We start from the raw sequence: 22,431 nt of genomic DNA, 5'->3' as shown, positions 1-22,431 counted from the left end.
CCACTGCACCACCAGGGAAGTCCCCATCAAGACATTTTAAAAAGCTAAGACACAGCTAAGATTAATATGCTGTTTTTTCTTAAGATGCTGCCAACCAAGCTTGGTTCGTTCTGCTGAGGCCACATCACTCACCAAGTATAACTTAGTGTTAGGATCTAACCAGTTTCAATCCTGAAGGCTACATGTTTAAACCTGAGAAAGAAAAATAGTGTCTAGAAACAAAGTTACCGAGTTTTTGTTGAGTTTCCTGAAGGATCAAGTCTGTGCCCTTAACCACCAGATTAGTCAGAGTGGTTTGAATCTTCTTTTTAGGTGCGACAGCAGCTGCACTGAAATGACAAGAGTCACCCCCTCAAAAAAGGAAAATCACTGAACTTCAACACTCTGTGAGGTAAAGAAGGTGCAGAAGTAGTCATTTACTACAAACTGTCAACGTTTCTCAAATCACCATGTAAGTAGACTTTCTTAATACCATGGCCCTACAGCGTAACTGGTGTGTGCATTATGTCACAGATATAAAACAACAGGCGACCTACAAATTTGATTGAAGGCCGTTCCGGAAGAGCAAGTTGGCAAGAGAAATAAAAAATATGCCATCACTTTGATCAAGTAGACTAGGACTCACCAAGTAGTCTAGGATTTACCTAAGACCTATGCAAAAATTTAGGATATTAACGGAAGCTTTGTTTGTATTGTTAAAAGTTGGAAATGCTATAAATGTTTATCCATGGAGACTTATTTAAATTATCACAGAGCCATGTAAAAGAACACCACGTAGCCACTAAAAATAATGCCATAAGTGAATGTTCCACAAAGTAAAATTCATTATTTTATGTGGGAAAAAAGAACGTTGGCAAAGTATAGGTATATTATGATCTCATTTTATACTATTAAAACGTTATACATTTGAGAAAAAAGGACCCCTAGAACCATATATACCAAAACTAACAGTTATCTAGGTGGTGGGATTATAGATGGTTTTTACTGTTTTCTTTTGGCTAAACTGTACATACATTTTTTTAAAATAACATATGTGTATTGCTTTTTGCAATTTGGTAAAATACAGAAATTATTTTAAATCTTAAAAATGTGCTTGATATCACAAAATATACAGGAAGTGAGAGTCCTCTAGCCCAATTTCTGTTGGATCGAGGACAAAATCTGTTTTGTTCTTGGACCAAGTGTAGCTCCCTTGAGCCAGGTCCCCACCTGCCGCATCCTCAGACGTACTTTCTAGAGAACAGGGACGAGGCCATCCATCATCTACTCAGGGACTCCAGGGAGAGAATGAGATCCCCAGAGGGGAGGCCACGCATGCCAGCCTCAGCAGCGCCCCCTCCCCCGTGAGGCTTCTCTGCATATTCATTCACTAAATTAAATGTGGGTTCCACGAGGTCGGCAACCTCGCACTAATAGTCGTCAGGGAAATGATTTCAAGTATGTCAACACTATGATTAACACTTTTAACGGCCCATCAGCCCTGACAAAGCAGCACTATTCACATTAGAAGCCAAAGAGGAAGTGTGGGTTCCCTGTTAAAGACCACCATGACCTGACTTAGTTTCCCCGCCTTCTGAGTGTTTTCCTCTCTTCCCAGGAATGAAAGAGGCCCTCAGCCGTCTTGTTCCAGGCGGCACGCTATGAGAGATAAAACCTGTACAAGTCTTCCAGGACCGGGATAGAAACGTACAACCACTCTTTTTACTCTTAAAAGAAGACAAGCAAGACCGCTGACCCCAAAGAAGCCCTGAGAAAGTCTCACATTGAGGCTGCATACGAGGCTGAAGAAACTCCTCCGTAGTAAAAACCATCCTGACACAGCCTTTCTTTCAGGCTGATGCCTTTGCGGGCAAACTTCTTTGGAATTCGGCCGCCGGAGAAGGTGGACTGCAGGTCTGCTCGCCTGGCGCTGAGCCTCTTGTACTGGGCCTGGATGTGATACTGACAGTATTCACAGTCATTCTGTAAAAAGGAAGAGCGGCTGCATCAGCGTTAGGGAGACAGGCCGGGGACAACGTTAAGAGACACAGATCCTTTCTCCCAGTCTCACAGAGAGCTGTTCTGCGAGAAGAAGCCTCCCTGCTGACCTCTGAGACCATTCTTGATGCACAGCTAAGCAGCAACTTGAAGTTCTTTTCCTAGGTAAGGATGGGGGGGCGGGGATGAATTGGGAGATTGGGATTGACATATACACACTACTACATATAAAATACATAACTATAAGAACCTGCTGTAGAGCACAGGGAACTCTACTTAATACTCTGTAAGGGGCTATACGGGAAAAGAATCTAAAAACTGTGGATATATGTATTGATATATGTATAACTGATTCACTTTGCTGTACACCCGAAACCAACACAACACTGTAAATCAACTCTACGCCAATAAAAATTAAAAACAAAAAGCAGGGTTGGTGGGAGACGTTCTTCCCCTAAACTCCTCTGAACACACTACTTGGGTGAAAAAGTGGCATCATTCACCGCCTTTGCCCTCTTTCTACAATGGAAGTAAAATCAGCTTCTAGGATGAACCTTGAAAAGGTCATGCTAGGGACTTCCCTGGTGGCGCAGTGGTTAAGAATCCGTCTGCCAGTGCAGGGGACATGGATTCGAGCCCTGGTCCGGGAAGATCCCACATGCCGCGGAGCAACTAAGCCTGTGTGCCTCAACTACTGAGCCTGCGCTCTAGAGCCCAAGAGCCACAAATACTGAGCCCGCGTGCTGCAACTACTGAAGCCACGCACCTAGAGCCCGTGCTCCACAACAAGAGAAGCCACCGCAATGAGAAGCCCGTGCACCACAACGAAGAGTAGCCCCTGCTCGCTGCAACTAGAGAAAGCCCACGCGCAGCAACAAAGACCCAACGCAGCCAAAAATAAAATAAATAAATTTATTTAAAAAAAAGGAAATAAAATAAAAGGTTATGCTAAGCGAAAGAAGTCAGACACAAAGGTCCCATGTTGTATGATTCCTTTTATGGCACATATCTAGAGACAGAAAGCAGATTATAGGTCACCAGGCAAGTGATTACTTAATAGGTAGGGTGTGTTTTTATGGGGTGAAGAAAAGGTTTGGAAGTTAGAAGAAGCTGGTGGTTGCACAACAAAGCGAATACACTAAATATTACTGACGTGTACATTTTTAAATCGTCAATTATACATAATGTGAATTTTACCTCAATAAAAGTTAAAAATAAAACAAAATCAGTTTCTAGTGAGGTTTTCTGTTTCTCTGGTTGACTCTTGGACGAATGCTACCCTTTCAGTGAAAGAAACAAAGAGAAACTCCGAAGTATTACCCTATTGGGTGAACCTCAGAGATGGTGGCAGTGGCGTTTTAAGTGATTTGTCAAGTACTCCCCCTGAGACCTCTTTTTCCAACCATCTCCCTCCTTCCTATGTCCTGCTCACTAGTTCATCTGTTAGACAAGAATGAGGGAAACAAAAAGAGATGAAACCAAAATCTGTCATTTAATCCTTTCAAAGAGCTCTAAGAAGTACCACTTAGATGGATAGTATCCACTGGGATGGCTGCAATCAAAGACAGACAATAACAAGTGCTGGCCGGGACGTGGAGGAACTAGAACACTTACAATACTGCTGGGGAGAATGTAAAAGTCACTTTGCAAACCAGTTTGGTGGTTCCTCAAAAGCCTAAGCATAGAGTTACCATAAGACCCAGCAATTCCATCCTAGGCTTATATATACCCGAGGGAACTGAAAATGGACATCCACACAAAAACCTGTACGTGAATGTTCACAGCAGCATTGCCCGTAACAGTCAAATGCGAAACAACCCAAACGTCCATCAACCAATGAATGGATAAAAAGAGTGTGGTCATCAATGAAATATTATTCAACCATAAAAAGGAATGAAGCGCTAATAAATGGCTTTGTAGCATGGATATAGCACAGATGAATCTTAAAAGCATTATGCTAAGTGAAAGAAGCCAGACACAAAAGGCACATATTATACAATTCCATTGTATGAAATGTCCAGAATAGGCAAATCTATAGAGACAGAAAGTAGATTAGTGATTGCCAGGGCTTGGGGAGAGAGAAGAGTGGGGAATGACTGCTAATGGATATGGGTTTCTTGGAAGGGTCCTGAAAATGTTCTGAAATTACATAGTGGTGATGGTTGCACAACCCTCTGAATATATTAAAAGCTACTAAATTGTGCACTTTAGAATTGTGAATTGTCTGGTATGTGAATTCTATCTCAATAAAGCTTTATTTATTTTTTTAAAAAGAAAGCTCTAAGAAAAGGTATAATAGAGTTAAGTATTGACTAAAATAAGGTTTCGGTATATTTCATCATTAGTGTTTAATCTCCACCACTAGAAAGAATTGAGGGCAAATTAAAATTCTATCTTTCTTATACCTCCTAGTCAGCTAGCAATAAAAGATCACTTTCCTAAGAGGTTAAATCTTTCCCCCACCCTCAGCTTTGTAAACTGGCCACTATTAACCACACATTCAATTTTCTCACTTTGATGCTTCCTGTTATGTAGGAAACTCAGTTCCAAACAGGTCATTACAGGTAAAGTACCTATAATTTATTCCTATTAGTTTCTGTCTTTAGCAAAAACCACCCCAACAAAGCTGAAACCTACCAAATTCACAGTCTGTGTACACGGTTCTCCATTCTTCTTCTTTGCTTTACAGGTTCCCAGGTCAAGAGCTTCCCCCATAATTAAGACCTTTTGAGGATGATCAATAGATAAGCACACCTGTAGAAAAAACGGGGAGTTGGAGTTAAAAGCAGACAAAGGTACGGCCTTTCAACAGCAAGAATGGATATAACAACAGTTGGCGCGAGTTAAGAAGCTTTTTATCCTTTCTATCAGTGCACTGGAATTTGAAGCCAGTGTTCCATAAGACAGCTGTAGAAATGGGACGTGTAGAAGACACATTTAGTTCTCCACCCACTATCTATTTTCTCCCGTGTCTTTGCTATCAGAATCCAAACGCTCAGCCTTAGATGATGGATCCAGTTCCCAGTTTTCCCAGCATTCTTTGTAGCTAGTGGTGGTCATGTGACTCCACTCAGCAGGAGTCAGCAGGGAAGGTAGCTGGGAAAGCTTCTGCTTTCCTTTAAAAGCAGAGCAAGGAGCCTGGCTCACTTCCTGCCTTGAATGGAAATATGATGGCTAGAGCTTCACGGCCACCTTGTGACTAAGAGGAAAAGGCTGAGAGACTCATGGACACCAGCCCTGGCATCACCACACTGCCTATGTCTGGATTTTTTATTATATAAGAAAAACAAACCCCAGGGTTTACTATGAAAAAGAAACTGTAGCGAAGTTCTTCTGTTATTTGTAGCCAAACACCTTCTTAACCAATAAATGAAGACTTGCTGCCCTTCTCTGTGAAAGCAAGGAATGAAATAACTTAGTCTCTCACTCCTTGTGATATAATAATCTGCCTACAACAGAAGCAGTAGCTTCTTGCTGGCTTGAGTGGAGAAACTGTTGCTATTCATACTGTATCTAAGTTTGCAATTTACTAGAGAATCAGTAGGTAGTATCCAAACTCTAATGATGCTTGAGAAGATGAAAATTCACTTTAAAAATGAAAATTCACAAGCTGCAGCTATGATTGTACTAACAAATGGAACACAGTTCCCTCAACTATAAACCCTTGGCTTCTCAATGCCATCATGGAAATTCGTGGGAGATCTAAGGGAACCTGAGCCCAAGAGTTGAAAGAATTACAGGAACCTTGGAACGAACTTGAAAAGATATAACGAAAGAAGTTGTTATGAAGTACTCCAGAGCAGTCTGCAATTCAGCATGTTGGTGGGTGAGGGGTAGATGAATAAACAGAACCAGTTTAATGCGACAAAAGAATATAAAAGCTTGACTTACTACCTGGAGGTAGACCAATATAAATGTTTGTGATAGAACTCAGCTAAGTTATAAAGACCAATAAAAAAAAAAAAATCATGGAAACAGAGTCTTACCTCCTCTGAACCATCCTTGGGCTTCATGGGGTTCGCGTTGAGCAGCCCTACGACGGTACCCTGTTCAGTCTTCCACAGTTCTTTGTGAACCTCTCCAAAGAGGAACAGTGACACGTACCGCGTCAGGTCACGAAGATCATTCAATCGCCAGATGCTAAATGTTTTCCCCTGGAGCAAACATTTATTCTTATTTTTAATAAATTTTGAACAATGGGTTACAATGTCTCCATTTACTGTTCGAGTGTTCTACTGTGGAAAAATATCTAAGTATAACCCACCCTGAATATGTAATCATCAGAATGTCTGTTAATTATAAATTAATCCTTTCTCTAGGTTTTGGTATGACTCTTCTCATTTTAGAAATGAAGGTGAAGAAAGGCAAGCCAATAGCAAACTTGTTACTAGCAGATACAAACTATGATATATAAAATATTTAAACAACAAGGACCACTACTGTATAGCACAGGGAACTATATTCAATATCCTGTAATAAACCATAATGGAAAAGAATATATATATGTATAACTGGATCACTTTGCCGTATACCAAAAACTAACACAACATTGTAAATCAACTATACTTCAATAAAAAAAGAACTTACTAATATAAATTTTGTGAATATTATTTATCACTGATTATGTTATCAATATTAATAAGGAGGTTTCAGCTTAATGTTTCTAAATCTCTGCTTAGCTTAGAAGAAAAAAGCATCATTTAAAGAAAACTAGTTGTATTTAACTGTAAAATTTTGGAAATACTATGACATATCAAGAAGTGCAACTCAAAATGCTGCCCATTTATAATATGAACATCTTCCATGTTTACAGATTTTTTTTTTAAACAAAATAATTCACACAACATTGAATCAAGCTATTTCAGAGGCAGCCCAGAGTGGGCATGGTTACAGGTTATGGTGAGCTATCGCCCAGACTCAAGTATTCTAATTATTCTCCCAAGGATTTGTACAGAGGAGTTCAGATAAATTTCACACCTATTATTTCCATGTCATTATAGCCAGTAGTGATGCAATTAGGAACTTAACCAAATGAAAACCAGACTTGTTCACATTCAGCGAGATAGAACAGGGCTAGAGCAGGATTCAGAATCTGAAACTCAAGCCCTCGTGTCAGAGCTCATAAAAAAATCTAAGGTTGGCCAAGATCTAAACTGGAGAATGAATTAGTTTTGAGCAAGATTATTTGCAGTATTTTAGAGAGAGCCTTTGAATCAAAAGCCAGTTCCTTCATTTTACAGGTAAGGAAACGGAGGTCCTCAAAGAAAGATTCAGGGCCACCCTAAGGCCACAACTCCTGCTAAGTGGAGAACGAGGCTTAGCATCCAGATTTTCTGACGTGTCAGGCCATAAAATAATTTTCCTGTTATGCCTCAGTCAACTGTTATTTTAAAACTTGCTACATCTTTTGCAATATCCATCAAATTAAATATACCATACTGTACTGGCACAAGTCAGCAATTTCAGGACTGTTGCAATTGACATCTTACACCTAGTAAAGCTTCCAAAGGATCTGTGAACTCAGCCTCTCTGAGGACCTGCTTCCCTTGCACAAAAGGGACTGCAGTGTCATAGGGGCATCTACATGCATCAACAAACAATGACAAGTGACATAAGAAAGAATGACATGGACAGTAAAAAGCCCAAGAAGCCTGTACAACCAGATGTTCTTTAAGTAGGGCCCTCCTTACACATCTCCCCCGCGGGTACCAACCCAACGATGGTGTGGCAACTTGGGAACTTATTAGCAATGACTTCAAAATGAAATACTGATGGCCTCTGGGTAACAAATCAAGAACATATGAGTCCCCACTGTCAATCTGTGATGAAACAGCTGAGAAATCAATAAAATGGCTTACGCTGTTAGAACTCTGTGGAGTGATTTTCTTCAATATGACCCCAAATGTCACCCAGTCTATTTCTTCCAGCTTCTCACTTGCCATCTTTTCCTTGAGCTGAGATAGTCTGATCAGTCTTCGGCCAGTCATTTTCTTGTTCATTTCTGTGGAGGATACTCGAGGCTTCCTGGGTCAAGAAACCAGCGATTGGTAGATTATTATTCTAAGAAGAGATTATCTGGCACTGTAGCAAATTGGTTAGCACAGATGTAATTGGCAGAAATCTCTAAAGCACCTGTTTTCAGGGAGGTGTAGTTACGTAGTAATGGACAAGGCACATATTTTTACAGCAGATAAAAATGAGATAATTTTGGGACTTCCCTGGCGGTCCAGTGGTTAAGACTCTGTGCTTCCACTGCAGGGGGTACGGGTTTGATCTCTGGTCAGGGAACTAAGATCCCACATGGCGCACAGTGCGGCCAAAAAAAAAAAAAAAAGAGAGAGAGAGAGATAATTTTAAAAGCTAGGTCTGCTTTTCCTTGGATCTAGAACTGGGACCTCTGTAGAAAATAAAGATCACAAATTCTTTAAGTTCTTATGAATTCTAATATAAAGTTATAATATCCTTTTAAAAATAATCTCTTGGCTTTAATACAAAATCATGAATTGCTTAAGTAAATAAGATATTTCAATTCCATCAATTCTGTAAGAATTTCAGAAGTTCTACTATTTCTAATTAGTTTTCTTTAAGCCAACCTTTTCACATAATAAATAAAAGCTTTGAACCTAGCTTCAATTAATATATTCTTTTTCCTAATGAGTGGCTAAAAACTCATGAATTTGCAAATTGTTTTTCTCTAGTAGAATATTAACATCTGTTCCATGTTTGATCATATTACATATTCAAGGACAAGAGAAAACAGGAAAAAACATGCTTTCTGACTCTTTCAGAAGGCTTCTAGAAGAGAAAGTCCAAGAGCTACCTCTGAACAATGAAGAATATTCAGGAGGGAAACACTGACATAGGTGAAGAAATCCTTTCTTTGCCTTATTTCTGTAAGTTAATAGGTTACTATCAGGCAGTGATCCTTCCGAGTATTTCTAGGTTCTATGGTTCAGGTAGAACAATTATAGAGACTCAAACAATTCTGCAATCCGCTGAATTTGTAGGCCCCTCAGAAGCTTTGGCTGAGTGTTTCAACTTCATCTACTTCCATACAGTTCAAACGTTCAGCACGCTCACATCAGCAACATCTTTCATTATCTGTAGGGAGTTTCAACTGGGAAAGGCAGTATCATCTCAGGAGGGCCACGTTTACCTTGAAAAAGAACCCTGAGCCCCCTCAATGAGCTTTTACTGTATTCTGTCCCTCCGACACTGTCTCAAATGTAATTAAGATACTGATCTTCCCCCCAATTTTGGAGAGTACGGAGTCTTTACAATAAACTTCTACTGCATGTTAGCAGTCACTTGTTCTCCCCCTGCTTAATAATAAACTATTTAAGAGCTTAGCAGTTTTATTTTAGATTGACAGCTCAGGTCTTCTAGAGGGGTTGCACCTGGCTACTCAGATAGACAGTACTAAAGGCAATCGGGTTTCAGAGTTAAGGGTTACTGCTCTGCCCTGGGCTTCAAGAGCAGTAATAATGGAGATGCAAGGCAGTAGTGATGCAGAGCACAGAAGATTTAAAAGTCCAGGCTTTTCCCTGAACTGATCCTGGGATTTATTCCTATTTTAACTGAATATCTTAATTTCTCCATGGAAAAGATACACAGAATATAAATTGGCCTTAAAAGTTATCAGGAAGAAAAAGAGCACAGCTATTTCTCTTAACATCAACTGTAAGAAGACACTACTATCCTGGTTAAACTGTATATACCTTTAGGTGTTTAAAAATAGTCTCTATCACTGTTTCCATCAGTTTCTGATTAAATACAGTACTTATTATTTACTGACCTCTTTTTATGAACATATGTCTTTTATTCTTTACACAAGCAAGAGAAAGTTTTCCTCATTCATATGTAAATATATGGTTCAAACCCAGTGCTGATGGCCTAGTATGGTCAAGTTCAAGAGCTGTAGGTCTTATGCGGATCTGCGGTACAAACACACTATTTCTGGAACGCCAGGTCCCTAGGAAGGAGGAAGAGGCATCTAGTGGGGCCTATGAGCACAGTGAGAGGCCCGTTACAGTTACTGACCTGAGCCTCAGGCCGGAGAAGGCTTCCACGGAGACTGTCTGAGTTGTTTCCCCAGAGCTCCTGGGGGTCCCTGCACTCTGATCCCTCGTCATCCCACCAGGCTTGTTCCCAGGAGTTGTTCGGAGTGGTTGGGAAGGTGCACTTGTCATCTTGAAAGATGAGCTTTGGGGCTCTAAAAAATGAACATAAAAATTAAAAAGAAAACCACACTGATAACTAAACATTAAATGGAATTGGTTCTTTTTTTAATCAACATATGCAATAACCAAATCTTGAGAGAACAAAGCAAGTCCACAGGACCATTTCTGTACTACCCCCAGATCTGCAGTGTGGTCCAAAGAGCTTGCCACGTATGAAAATGTTTTATAGCGCCGCTGTCCAGTGTGGCGGCCACCAGCCACAGGTGGACACTGCCCACTTGAAACTGACTGGTGTAGCTAAGGAAATGATGCCTAATTTAATCTACTTAGCCACATGTAGCCAGTGGCTGCTGCAGCAGTGCTGCTCTAAAACACTGTTCCTCTGGGCAAAGCCATTTACTGAGTATTCACCATATACAGAGCACTGCAGAAGATTCCATAAGGGAGGTAGAGACCTCCTACAGAAATCAGTAATTAGTGGAGATGTATGCACAGGGTCAAATTCTACCTGAAAAACATCCAAAGTGAGCTCCCCTTTGTTTTCTTATCTCTTGTTTCATTTCATTTCAATCCCATTTTACTTGGGGGGGGTGTAATTAGGGGGCCCAGGGTATTCTGACATGGTTACTTTTCATATTTTAGAAGCATTTGATAATGCTCCTGAGGGTCAGAAAGCTTGGGTACTCTCCTTAATACAATGTCTCTCTCTCTTAAGTAAGATTGTTGTTTACCTTCAAAGCGACTTTGGATCACTTCTCGCAAGCCAGGGGCCAGGACAACCCTAGAACTTTAGAATCTCCAGAAACCATGCCCTTGACCCATCCCTTCAAAACCTAACTTTGGACATTGCCTAATAAAACAGCTTAGTAATATACCAAAAGTCCTAAGGGGATAAACACTATTAATAAGTGGATACATGGAATATATAATTTGTTGTCAAATAAATACGAACACTAGGAGCCTACAGCTATTCCGTCCTATTGAGCCATATGTATCATATTGTAATGAAAAGGGCCTCTCTGAACATGTGATCAATAAAATGTTGCTTACTCTAAACTATGTTATCTCCAGACCATTTTGTCTTAGATCTTCCAAAGAATCACTTTGGGCAAAAAGGCAGTACGACAAAACCAATACATAGAGCTTATAAATCCTTTTCATTTTATTTTGTGTGTATATATGTACGTGCTGAAATAGGATTTTGAGTACCATTCTATACTCCTGGCAAAGAAGCCTTTTCTAAAGAATGGACCTTCTGGTTTAAAACAACCTGGCTTCACATAAAACTTGATCATTTTATAAGGGGATCAGTCTCACAGTCTGAAGATTAAATCTCTAGATTGCTAGCATAAGAACTCAACCCAGTGGTTATACTTGACTATAATTCAAGTCAACTATAGGACTATAAGAGCTAAAAAAATATTGAATCCACTAAGCATTTAGTTAAATTATCTATTCTCTACCTAAGGATTTTCTAAGCACTTTGAGATGTAGAGAAAGATTAGGAAGTATAGCATATGGTTTCCATTCCCAGGAAGCTTACTTTTCTCAATGGGCAGGTAAGATACACCAAAACACACACACACATACACACACACATGACGTTGCCAAAATATATTGCAAACAGAACCCAAGCAGTGAGAAACCAGGGAGGCCTCAAGTACTACACCTGCAGGTGAAACTTTGGGTGTCCGAGCCACCCGCTTGGGTTTTGGTAGAGTAGGGACGTCAAGCTCTGCAGAAAAGCGCGACGACTCCTGAATTCTCTGAACTTTCTTCTCCTTAAGAGGGGGACGTGGAGACTTATCTACTCGATTAAAAGTAAAAGAAATTAGTAAAGAAAATTTAGAAAGGGGCTCAAAAACCGTTTTACCAGGAGTTGGATGCAGAAGTAATGTTATAATTTCTTCGTAAGAGAAATGCATACTATCCTTAGAATTAGTCTGATTACCTGGGGTTTTATGCAGACGGGCTGGACTTGCAGGCTGTTTAATTGTAGTTAGTTTCAGCTGTTCTTGTAAGGACTTCATTTGCTCTTGCAACTTCCTTAATTCATCTAGGGAAGAAAAATATATTGATTTAAGAACCAGACCAGAGGAAATAGTATACATGATGAAAGTGCTGAAATGATTTTTGATGTCCACCCATCACCTCCACAACCTTGAGACCCACAATAGAATCACATACCGAAAACTCACAATTAACTTTTGCACTTCGAAGGGGTCCCCTCAGAGAAAGAAACATGATTATTTCCAGTAATCAAATCTCTAATACCAAAGCTGGTTATGAATTTGTACTACTGACAGATAATCACAGATACATGTCCATGGTTGACAGTTTCTTAAGTCAAGAAATGATTGTATTTATTTCGTAAATCAAGTACCATAATTAATATAATAAATGCTGGCTCCTGTATTAGAAGAAATAGCCCATTGATTAGAGCAGAATTTTACTGTAATTTAAAAATATATAAGAAAGACGCCAGGAATAAGGAAATGGCAGTCCTCAATGTGAGTGTTCAGAAATGGTCTTCTGCTGAAGTAGAACGTGTAGCTGCTTTCTAGTCTTGTCCCTGGCCCCCTTTGCTAAATCCTGAAGTATTATTTTTCTGTAACGAGCGTGAGAAATGTTAGAGCCATTCTGCGAAGGATCAGTCACACCTGGCTGACCCTGATATAAGGGGGCCTCTGTACCCTCCGATGCTGGCTTTAAATGCTCGCTCCACTAACTCGTCCAATGTCCTTGGCAAAGTCCTTCATCTCTACCCCTGACTCGGCAGCTACTTTGAGGAAAGCTGTAAGACGGGCGGTCTGCATCAGGGCTACTGTAAAGGAATTAGAGAAAGCAAGTGGTAGGGCACCTTGCAGTTCCTGATTCGTTTTCCCTTGACTGGGGGCAGGACCAGGGAGGACCCTGCTGTGCGTTGATCGCGATGTAGGAGCTTCTTCCTCATCTGCTAAGTCATCCATGTCTCCAAAGAGAGCATCCAAATTCTCCTTTTGGTCTTCAGCCTTTTCCACTTCACCCTCATCAGCCTCCTCTGTGTAAGATTCACCATCACCGTCAGCATCAAAGAGCTCATCGAATGCATCAGGTTCACCATCTTGCTGGGTCAAGGGCTGACTCTCTTCTGAATTACAGTCCAAGGCCGACTCATTCTCCTCCAGCAGTGCGGTCAGCAGAGACAAATCATCCTCCTCCACTATGGGAAAAAGAAGAAAAAGCAAAGAAAGAAAGCCTACCTGTGAAAAACAGCCGTTGACAAGCAGAGTTAAAACATTCAACATTCATAAGGCAGTTAAAATGACTCGGCAGATTCACCATTTTGCCTGGTGTAAGTATTGTTCTTGTTTCTACCTTTCCTCTCCCCAAGTGCTTCTTGGAGGGCACTGGGCTAAGAAAGCAGGAGCCAGTATCTGCTTAGTGACCACCGTGGGGCAGCCACTGGGCTAGACCTGTTTACCTGTGCTACTTCAGCTAATCAGACACTTCCTGCAAACGAAATTCAACCCACAAGGGAATAACTGAAAAACATGCTAAGTATACATTTAGGTTCTAGATGGACATATTCCCTCACTTTTTAATCATCTGAGCAATTTTTAAAAACTATAGAAAGTTACAAAGCATTATATTAAATGTATTCATATCCTGTCACCCAGAATTAGCCATCACTAACATTTTATCATGTTTGCTTTTAGCTTGTACATTAAATGGTTGGGGAAAAAAAAAGTTTAAAAGGTTTATCACGTCAAATCTTGTCCCAACTCCTTACCACTGGCTGGCTCCGGGCCCCATTGCAATCACTGTCATAATTTTGCTATATCACTCGAGGCCATTCTTCATACTTTTAACATAAATATATAAGTATTCATTAACATAGTATTCGGTTGCTTTAAAAATATTTATATAGATTATTTCATACTGTACGTGTTACTCCTATCCTGGTTTCATTCAACATTGCATGTAAGATTCATCCAAATCAAAATATAGTTGTAGTTTATTTCTTTCAACTGCTGTATAGTATTCCACGGTAAGACTGTATCACGTTTTACTCACCCATTTTCCAATAAAGGCCATTTTCCAATAAACGGGCTAGTTCTAATTTTTTCCCACTGCAAACTAGGCTGCAAGCATGTATCTACCTTCCTGTACATTTGTGAGAGTTTCTCCCTACTGCCTCACCAACATCTGGTACATCATCTAAGATGTTCTCTAATCTGATGAATGATTTTAAAAGGTAGCTTGCTGCTTTGATTGGCATTTCCAGGATTACTGGTGAGGTAGAGAACTGCTTATGTTTACTGGCCAGTTGGATTTCTTCTTTCTTGATTTATCTGTTTATTTTGTTTGCTCATTTTTTCCCCTATTTGGGCATGATTCCTTTATAAAATCAAAGGCATTTAAAGCAAAATCATTAAGAATATGTGATGCACCCCCTCGCTCGAAAGACAGGGGCTGAAACCTAGAAAGGTTAAGGGTCTGTTCAGGATCACATGGTGAAACAGGTCAGCACAGGAGCCTGGGTTAGGATGGAGATCTCTAGATCAGTAAACCAATATCCTTTCCACTGCTCTATGCTCCCTTACCAGAAGGAAATGAGCCAATAGCCAAACTCAAGGCCTAGAATCTGATGAAAGAGTCTAAAGCTTAAAGTCAGGGGTTGCCTAACGATTAGTCTGAATTGCTTAGTCAACAAAGACTCCAAGACTGCAGGGTGCAGCAAGAGAGAAGAGCCCATGAGACTCCCTAGGCGCCAGCTGAGATCACCACACCCCCAAACGGAGCCAAGAGGCCCTCCTCTCTCTCCCGTTCCAAGCTGCTGTAAAGAGCACACCCTGGAAGAGGCCTGGGCCCACACCACTGGGAGCCACAGGTGAAAAAGGTTGCCTAGTGGCTCCACACTCTGGGCCTTGAACCCATCTTTTCATGAGGACCAGGGCTGATCCCGTGATGCCTTCCATCCCAGTTTACCTCGGTCACCACCCCAAATCATCTGTCTTCTCCAAGTTATACTACTCCATCTTCCACCATCCTTGCTCCCAAACTCCTGGAATCTGCTCTCTGGACCCAACAGAATCTACAACCAGCCCATTTCCTATATCTTCAGTTGCTCTTACAACAAAAATCTGGCTGCCTTGTGACCCTCTTGAGTGGAAGTTCTTTAATCATCCACACTGCAAATGCTGGAATGGTGTCCAGCACGCACTAAGCATGCAATAGATATCTGGAGATCAACTCCAGGGTTCTGATGTCTTCTTTGCTTATCCCTGTTCACTCTGGAACCTCTTAACTTTTTTTTTTTTTTTTTTTTTTTGCAGTACGCGGGCCTCTCACTGTTGCGGCCTCTCCCGTTGCGGAGCACAGGCTCTGGACGCGCAGGCTCAGCGGCCATGGCTCACGGGCGCAGCCGCTCTGCAGCATGTGGGATCTTCCCGGACCGGGGCACGAACCCGTGTCCCCTGCATCGGCAGGCAGACTCTCAACCACTGCGCCACCAGGGAAGCCCCCTCTTAACTTTCTTCAAGCCACAGTTCATGACAGAAGATTTTTTTCATCAAGATCCCCTCCTGGTTGCTGTCACCGACTGATTTCCCTTTGGATGCCTCCCTCTTCCCCTCCATCTCTACTGCTGTCACCATTCTCAGTCACTACAACCTGCACAAGGATGATCCAGCCAATGCCTTCGTCTCTGTTTCCTGACCTCACCTTCAATGGTCCTGTCCTCCCCTCATCTTATGGTTGCCAGGGATAATGGGGGTGGGTGGAGGGATAAATTGGGAGATTGGGACTGACATATACACGTTGCTATATATAAAATAGATAACTAATAAGAACTTGCTGTATAGTACAGGGAACTCTACTCAATATTCTGTAATGGCCTATATGGGAAAAGAATCTTAAGAAAAAAAAATAAAAAGAGTGGATATATGTTTAACTGATTCACTTTGCAGTACACCTGAAACTAAACAACATTATAAATCAACTATTCTCCAATAAAAGTTAAAAAAAAAAAAAAAGATGTCCAAATCCATCGACCCTCCTACAGTGTTTTTACCACCCTCATACCCCATCTCCTCACTTTGGATCCATGTTCTATCATTATAATCACTGCCTTCTAAAGCTTCTTAACTCCCCTGCTTGTCTCTCTTGCCCTCATGGTTCTTAACCTTGATGAAATCCGAGAGGCCACCACCTCCCTGCCTGCACTCCACCTGGTGAACTTTCCTGAACAAAGACCCACCACCATGACTGGTTTAACTTTAAATATACACCCGCCAATAACAAACGGGCAGTCAATACTGCTTAAAAATCCTCACACTTCCCTGATACACTTGCTTTCCTGTTCTCTAACTCCTTCACACGTCTCTCCTTAAACCTCTGATGCCCTCTCCTCCCACTTTAATCTTGGCTGACTGATGTTGTTTCGTATTTTATAGGAAAAAACATAGAAGCAATCAGACTTCATCATCTTTCACTACCAAACCTGAACCTGTATTCTCTGCTTTTCCTCCAGCGATGACAGATGAAGTGTCGAGTCCTATTTCTGGCCCATTTCTCCATTTAGACACTGGTTCCCACTTTCAGCTTCTCCAGGACTTCGGGTGACAATCACCAGCTCTCTCCCACATCACCGGTTCTTCCCTGTCTCCTGGCGCATTCCTCTCAGCATCCAAGCTCGTTCCAGCGCCTCCCATCTTACCAACTACCTGATATTTCCCTACTTGTTTTTTTATTATCTTGCTCTCTCTACTAGCAAGTAAACATGGATGTTGTTCAACAGCACCTAGCACCAGGAAACTTTTTGATTTCGTCTGTACTGGACCAAATTGTAAAGCCATGCCAGCCAAATGAGACTTTTTTTAGATACAGTGATTTCTGAGAGAACATGGACCCATTCACCACTTCTTCTCATGACCACCTCACAGCAAAAAGTTACACTTTGTATTACATCAATGGCTCTGTAGGTAATTTGGTGATTTTAAGAAATAGGAAACTATCATTATACCAATGGTACAATCAATCTCACATATTATCACAGTGCGATGAATTTCAACATTTGGTTTTAATTTTTTTAAAAGTCAAAGTGTAACAAAGTTGGGCTTTAAAATTACCAGCCAGAGTACACCTGAAACTAACACAACACTGTACATCAACTATACCCCAATAAAAATTTTGAAAAATAATAAACAAAATTACACAACCAGAAAAATAATGCATTTTACTTGTTAGGGTCTCTTCACAGCCAGCACAATCATTTTTGTGCTGCTCTCAGGCTAAGCTCTGCTAATTAGAGCAACATCACTTTGCTAGGTAAATATTTTGCACACATCCCTGCAAGATGAACAAAATTTAAAAGCACTATAAGAATTTAAGTGAGAGCTAGACTGAAACCATTTCAACAGATTTCAATATCAAATGTGAACTCCGACGTGGGCTGCCTGGGTTCAAATCCCTGCCTCTGACAGTTTCACTTGTGACAAGTCACTCAGACATCTGTCTTCCGGTCTATAAAATAGTTGCTGTGAGGGTAAAATCAGTTAATACAGTCATCTCTGGTATCCACAGGGCATGTGTTCCAGGATCCCGCATGGATACCAAAATCCATAGATGCTCAAGTCCCTTATATAAAACGGCGTAGTATTTGCATATAAGCTATGCACATCCTCCCGTACACTTTAAATCACCTCTAGGTGATTTATAATACCTAATACAATGAAAATGCTATGTAAATACTTGCCGGCTCTCAGCAAATTCAAGTTTTGTTTTTTGGTACTTTCTGGATTTTTTTTCTCGAATGTTTTCTATGTGCAGTTGGTTGAATCCACAGATATGGAAGGCCAACTGTATACGTAAGATCTCCGAGCAGTGCTTGGCATATTGTAAGTACATGTCAACTACCGTTATTATGAAAGACAATCAGTGCTGTCAGGAACAGAAATCTCACCTGATTAAAACAAATAACATTCACTGACTGAAGTGAGATTTCTTTCGAAACACTCAGACAGTGCTTGAGGGGAGGGCAGCGATTTTCACTATTTTATAAGTGGAATAAGTAACAACAAGCCCATGAACACAAGAGTGATTTTCCATGAAACAAAGAGGAACTGAGAAAACGGCTAGGACTCACCATCCATGCTGTCAAGAGAACAGTGGAGATGGAGAGCTGTGAGGCAGGATCAGGTGCCCAGGAGATGGCAGGAGATGCAGGACCTTGGCTGTGTGAAATGAACATAAGAAAAGACACCCTTGAGTCTTCTCTCTCACATTGCACGCGTATCCAGCAAACCCAGAAGCCTACATATTGTGGGGGCTCGAGCTCAGAATTCATCCAGACTCTGGCTATTTCTCACCCCACCACCAACACCATCTGCCTCCTAGTATGGAAGCAGTTCCTTTTCTTGTCTCCAATCTATGGTTACAGAAACTCGGTTGAGGTATAGTTTGTTTGATATTAGGTTACACAGATGAGACAAATTGTGAACAGGTATTATGAAGGCTGGTCTAAATAGTAGGGCTATTATTTTTTATTTCTTGTAACACATCTGAGGTCTACATTGTCCATAAGAGCCTACTGTGTGGTTCTACTTAGTTGCAGCCTTAGTCACATCAAGATTTCGATTCAGTACTAGTTAGCAAAGTTCAGAGGAATAGTTGGCATAGTTAATTAGGATAAAGTCATATAATTCTGTGCAGTTTCCTTTTTTCATTTAAAATGGTTTTTAGAACTGCAAGAAGAAAATATAAATTTTTCTAGGCTACTGCTTAACTTACATGGGCCCTATAATATATATGACCTTGGTAAGTCCGATGTCAAGTATTAATTATGGTGCTTTCTTTTCATTTATTCAACAAACATTTCTATGGACCCATCATGCAGGTTCTATGGACCCTGCACTGTGTTGTCTACTGGGGAATCTGCGGGATTGTAAGCTTCCTGAGGGCTAGGTAGGAGCAAACTGTTCTTGTTTATTTGTATAACCAACCCTGTTTTCCCCCGAACAAACCCACGCACCCTTCCTCACCCTCACACCTAGGACCATCCGACAAGTGCTAGGGGTTCTATCTCCAGCATATTGCTCAAATCTTTTACTTCTCCCCAATTTCACTGCCAAAAAGCCTAGTCCAAGCCACCATCAATCTTTTGCCTGGACTACCGTGTTAGCTTCCTGTATTGGTCTCCACTGTCTCTGTAATTTATCCTCTGTACAAAAGCTACGGTAATCTTTTCTTTCCTTAGTAGTCTTTTAGGAACGTTAAGTCAGATGGCAGCATTCCCTTGATAAAATTTCTTTAATGGTTTTTCCATTGCCCTTAGAACAAAATTTACAAAAGTTCCTGCGAGGCAATGGCTACTCTCTCCCGCCTACTTCCACTTCCTCAGTTTCTTCTAAAACCACTCCGCCCCCCCTCCCCCCCACGGAGGATGCTCCAGCCAGACTAGCCTGCTTTCAACTTCTTGAACACACAAGTGCTTTGGGGCCTCAGGTTCTTTGAAAAGCTCTCCCCTAGTTCCTTCTCATCCCTCAGTCTCTGCTTAACTCTCCATTTTTCTAAGCCTTTCCAGACCACCCTATCTGACCAGGCCCCTGGAACCCTCTCACCTCCTCCTTTTCACGACTTTATTGCACATTCCACTATGGTGTACCTGTCTGTTACCTGTTAGCCACTTTAAAGTGTAAACTTCACGAAGGCTGAAGTGATGGGTGACGCATTCAGTAACTATTAGCAAATCATCAATTTGAACAAATGAATGAATGAATAAGACACAGTACAGACGGCACCCGTTTAGCAAGCGTCTTAAAAGGTTATCTTTAAAAAGAAGAAACTGGACCCTTAAATAGCCTGGACGGCCGAACACCTGGCACCTCTCGGTGCATTTCGTAACTGCCCGCAATCCCCCAGCCCCGGAACCTCCGCCGCTCAGCACTCAGCGCCCACCCCCGCGCCCGGCCCCGCGCTCGGCCCAGGTCGCCCCCGCGCTCGCCCAATTCCACTCTCGCCCACCTGAGCGCCCCCGGACTCCGCGCCTCCCGCCCTCGGAGCTCGCTAAACTCTCCCACAGACGCGCGCGGGCAGTCCCTCACCCTGCCCCTCAACAGTCGCAGGCCCGCTCCTTAACCGGCTCCGAACTCCTTCCCTTTCTACAGCCAGACCGCCAAAATTCCAACTCGACTCCGCCCCCACGCCTCTGACGTCAGACGCACGCCGGCTCGGGGCTGCACTGATTGGCTACTTCAGAGGTCTTGGCGGAAACGACCGCGGGCGGGCGGGAAGAAGGTGACCCTTGCGTAGAGCAATCTGATTGGCTCACGTGACCGGCGCCCTCTTTGTTGGGGGCAAGGGAACTTCCGGTCGGTGCAGCCCTGGCTTCCTCCGGTAAGTGTTCTAGTGTCCCCACAGGCGCCGGGAAGTAGAACTGTCCCTGTACGGTATGTTCATAGGAGGTCAGAAGTTAGTTCCTGACACTTTCCGGCACTGACCGTGTCATCCAGTTCTGAGCCTCGTTTTCTCTTACGCTTGACGCAGAGAAGCCTGCACACTGAGGCTCAAACCGCGGAACCCACTGCAGACCTTCCCCCTGCCCTCACAGATTGCCTGTGGCTGGGTTGACTGTATAGAGGTCTGAACAGGCTTGTTGATAATTTCGCTCGGTTGGTTATTTTACAACCTCGTTTTCAGTTGAGATAATGGGACTGAAAAACAAACCAAAAATCTGGTCCACTTTTACCTCTCTCTGACCGTCGTCACCGTCTGTAAAATGAGAAGGAAAGACTAGATGAGATTCTTAGACCCAGTAGAAACCACTGTTTGCGGAGGAGTTCGTGGTCCGTGGACTTTAATTGCGTCAGAGTTGGGAATAACTGTTTTCTGCTTCTTCCCACCAAAATGTCAGCATCGGGAGACCAGGGGACCGTGTCTTTTTCATCTTCCTAGCTCTTCCTCTGTCTTTTCTCTTGCTGTTGGTGCCTGGCACACAATAAATGTTTACAGAGAGAAAAAGTCGAATAGAGTATTTGCTCCTGAACAAGGCACTTAGCTTTGGCGGGGGCGGGGCGGGGGGTCAATTTCTTCAACCGTAAAGTGCTGATAATAGCGATAACTAGAGGGTTTCAGGAAGGATCAAATGAGAATTTCCAGTACCTTTTCACACACTGGTTATCAGCCATAATCTTAGTGCCTCAGGTGTACATGTTTGGACAAAGACAAGGTACATATTGTAGGCATTTAGTCTAGTTTGGGAGATGTGATCTATGCATAAAAGACAACATAAGGTGACTACCAGGGAGCACCAGTCTTGCTGATGAGGAGGTAAAAGATAGGTGGAAAGATGAGGTGGAAACATTTTAAAATGTAGGTAAAACAAATAGGGTGGCAGATGATGAATATTCTGTAAGCGGTAAAGGGACCCCGTTTGAGCAGGTGGGGGAGGAAGGTAGATGGATAGAGAAAGGTGTGGCTAAGTGCCCAGACTATGCAGTTAAGACTGCATGATTTTTAATTGCCACATGCTAACTGTGCAACCTCGGCTAAGTTACTTAACCTCTCTGAGCCTCAACTTACTTATGTTCAAAACAAGGACAGTCATAGTTATTTCACAGGGTATTGTGAGGATTCATGAGAAAAACTTGAAAATATGCAGTGTGCCCAGCACATGTAAGCATTAAAAGTGTAATAACTTTTATTCTTACTACTTTATAAGGCAATGCTTAGGACGATTAAGCTAACAAAGATAGGTGCTCGGGAGAATTCCCTGGCGGCCCAGTGGTTAGGACTTGGTGCTTTCTCTGCCGTGGCCCCAGGTTCAATCCCTGGTCAGGGAACTAAGATCCTGCAAGCCGCACAGTGAGGCCAAAAAGAAAAAAAAATTCAAAAGATAGGTGCTCAGGAACTGGATACACCAGAAATTGAAGACAAAGAAGCTTGATAGATCGTGATAGTCCCATACTGTGAGAGCTGAAGGGAAGGGACGAATTGGAAGCACTTTACGAGGGAAACTTATCTGCTTTGGTAACTGACCAGAGGAAAGTTACCTTTGGCAGGAAAAGGAGAGGAGGATGGCCAGGTTGGCAACAGCTGAGAGACGGCTGACTTACAGAGGAGGAGCTTGCTTTGGACAGGGTAGAGATGTGAGTTCAGCCTGAGGCGATGGGGAGATTTCAGCGCTACCTTTAGATATGTGACCCAAGCCAAGGGGACATATCAGGGCTGCAGGTGTAGGCTTAGTGAGTGCAGTTGAGTTCTCTAAAGTAGAGATTGTAGAAGCAGAATATCT

At 42.1% G+C, this 22,431-nt stretch overlaps 1 protein-coding gene and 1 long non-coding RNA gene across 3 annotated transcripts in view; one reads left to right on the top strand and one right to left on the bottom strand.

Moving 5' to 3' along the window:
- MCM10 (minichromosome maintenance 10 replication initiation factor) overlaps window positions 1–20,594 on the bottom strand; it is a 36,825-nt gene extending 16,231 nt beyond the window's left edge. The window contains exons 1-11 of one of the 2 annotated variants that reach the window (XM_067703542.1): window positions 20,163–20,594; window positions 18,286–18,373; window positions 13,018–13,359; window positions 12,109–12,213; window positions 11,827–11,964; window positions 10,018–10,189; window positions 7,836–8,001; window positions 5,964–6,131; window positions 4,615–4,731; window positions 1,763–1,962; window positions 229–329 (exon numbers count right to left, since the gene is read on the bottom strand). In XM_067703542.1, coding sequence (XP_067559643.1) covers window positions 229–329; window positions 1,763–1,962; window positions 4,615–4,731; window positions 5,964–6,131; window positions 7,836–8,001; window positions 10,018–10,189; window positions 11,827–11,964; window positions 12,109–12,213; window positions 13,018–13,359; window positions 18,286–18,292 — 1,516 coding nt within the window. In that variant the 5' untranslated portion in view covers window positions 18,293–18,373; window positions 20,163–20,594. The remainder of the gene's footprint in view (window positions 1–228; window positions 330–1,762; window positions 1,963–4,614; window positions 4,732–5,963; window positions 6,132–7,835; window positions 8,002–10,017; window positions 10,190–11,826; window positions 11,965–12,108; window positions 12,214–13,017; window positions 13,360–18,285; window positions 18,374–20,162) is intronic. The other variant, XM_067703535.1, reaches the window with a different exon arrangement.
- The window catches only part of LOC137205409 (uncharacterized), a 46,296-nt gene continuing 44,347 nt past the window's right edge, over window positions 20,483–22,431 (top strand). Inside the window, exon 1 of the long non-coding RNA XR_010934122.1 lies at window positions 20,483–20,534. This is a non-coding gene — a long non-coding RNA (uncharacterized lncRNA). The remainder of the gene's footprint in view (window positions 20,535–22,431) is intronic.

The sequence above is a fragment of the Pseudorca crassidens genome, chromosome 1 (genome assembly GCF_039906515.1).
Source record: "Pseudorca crassidens isolate mPseCra1 chromosome 1, mPseCra1.hap1, whole genome shotgun sequence".
Taxonomy (NCBI): Eukaryota; Metazoa; Chordata; class Mammalia; order Artiodactyla; family Delphinidae; genus Pseudorca; species Pseudorca crassidens.
Note: the sequence above shows the minus strand (reverse complement) of the source record. Positions and strands in the feature narration are given on the sequence as shown.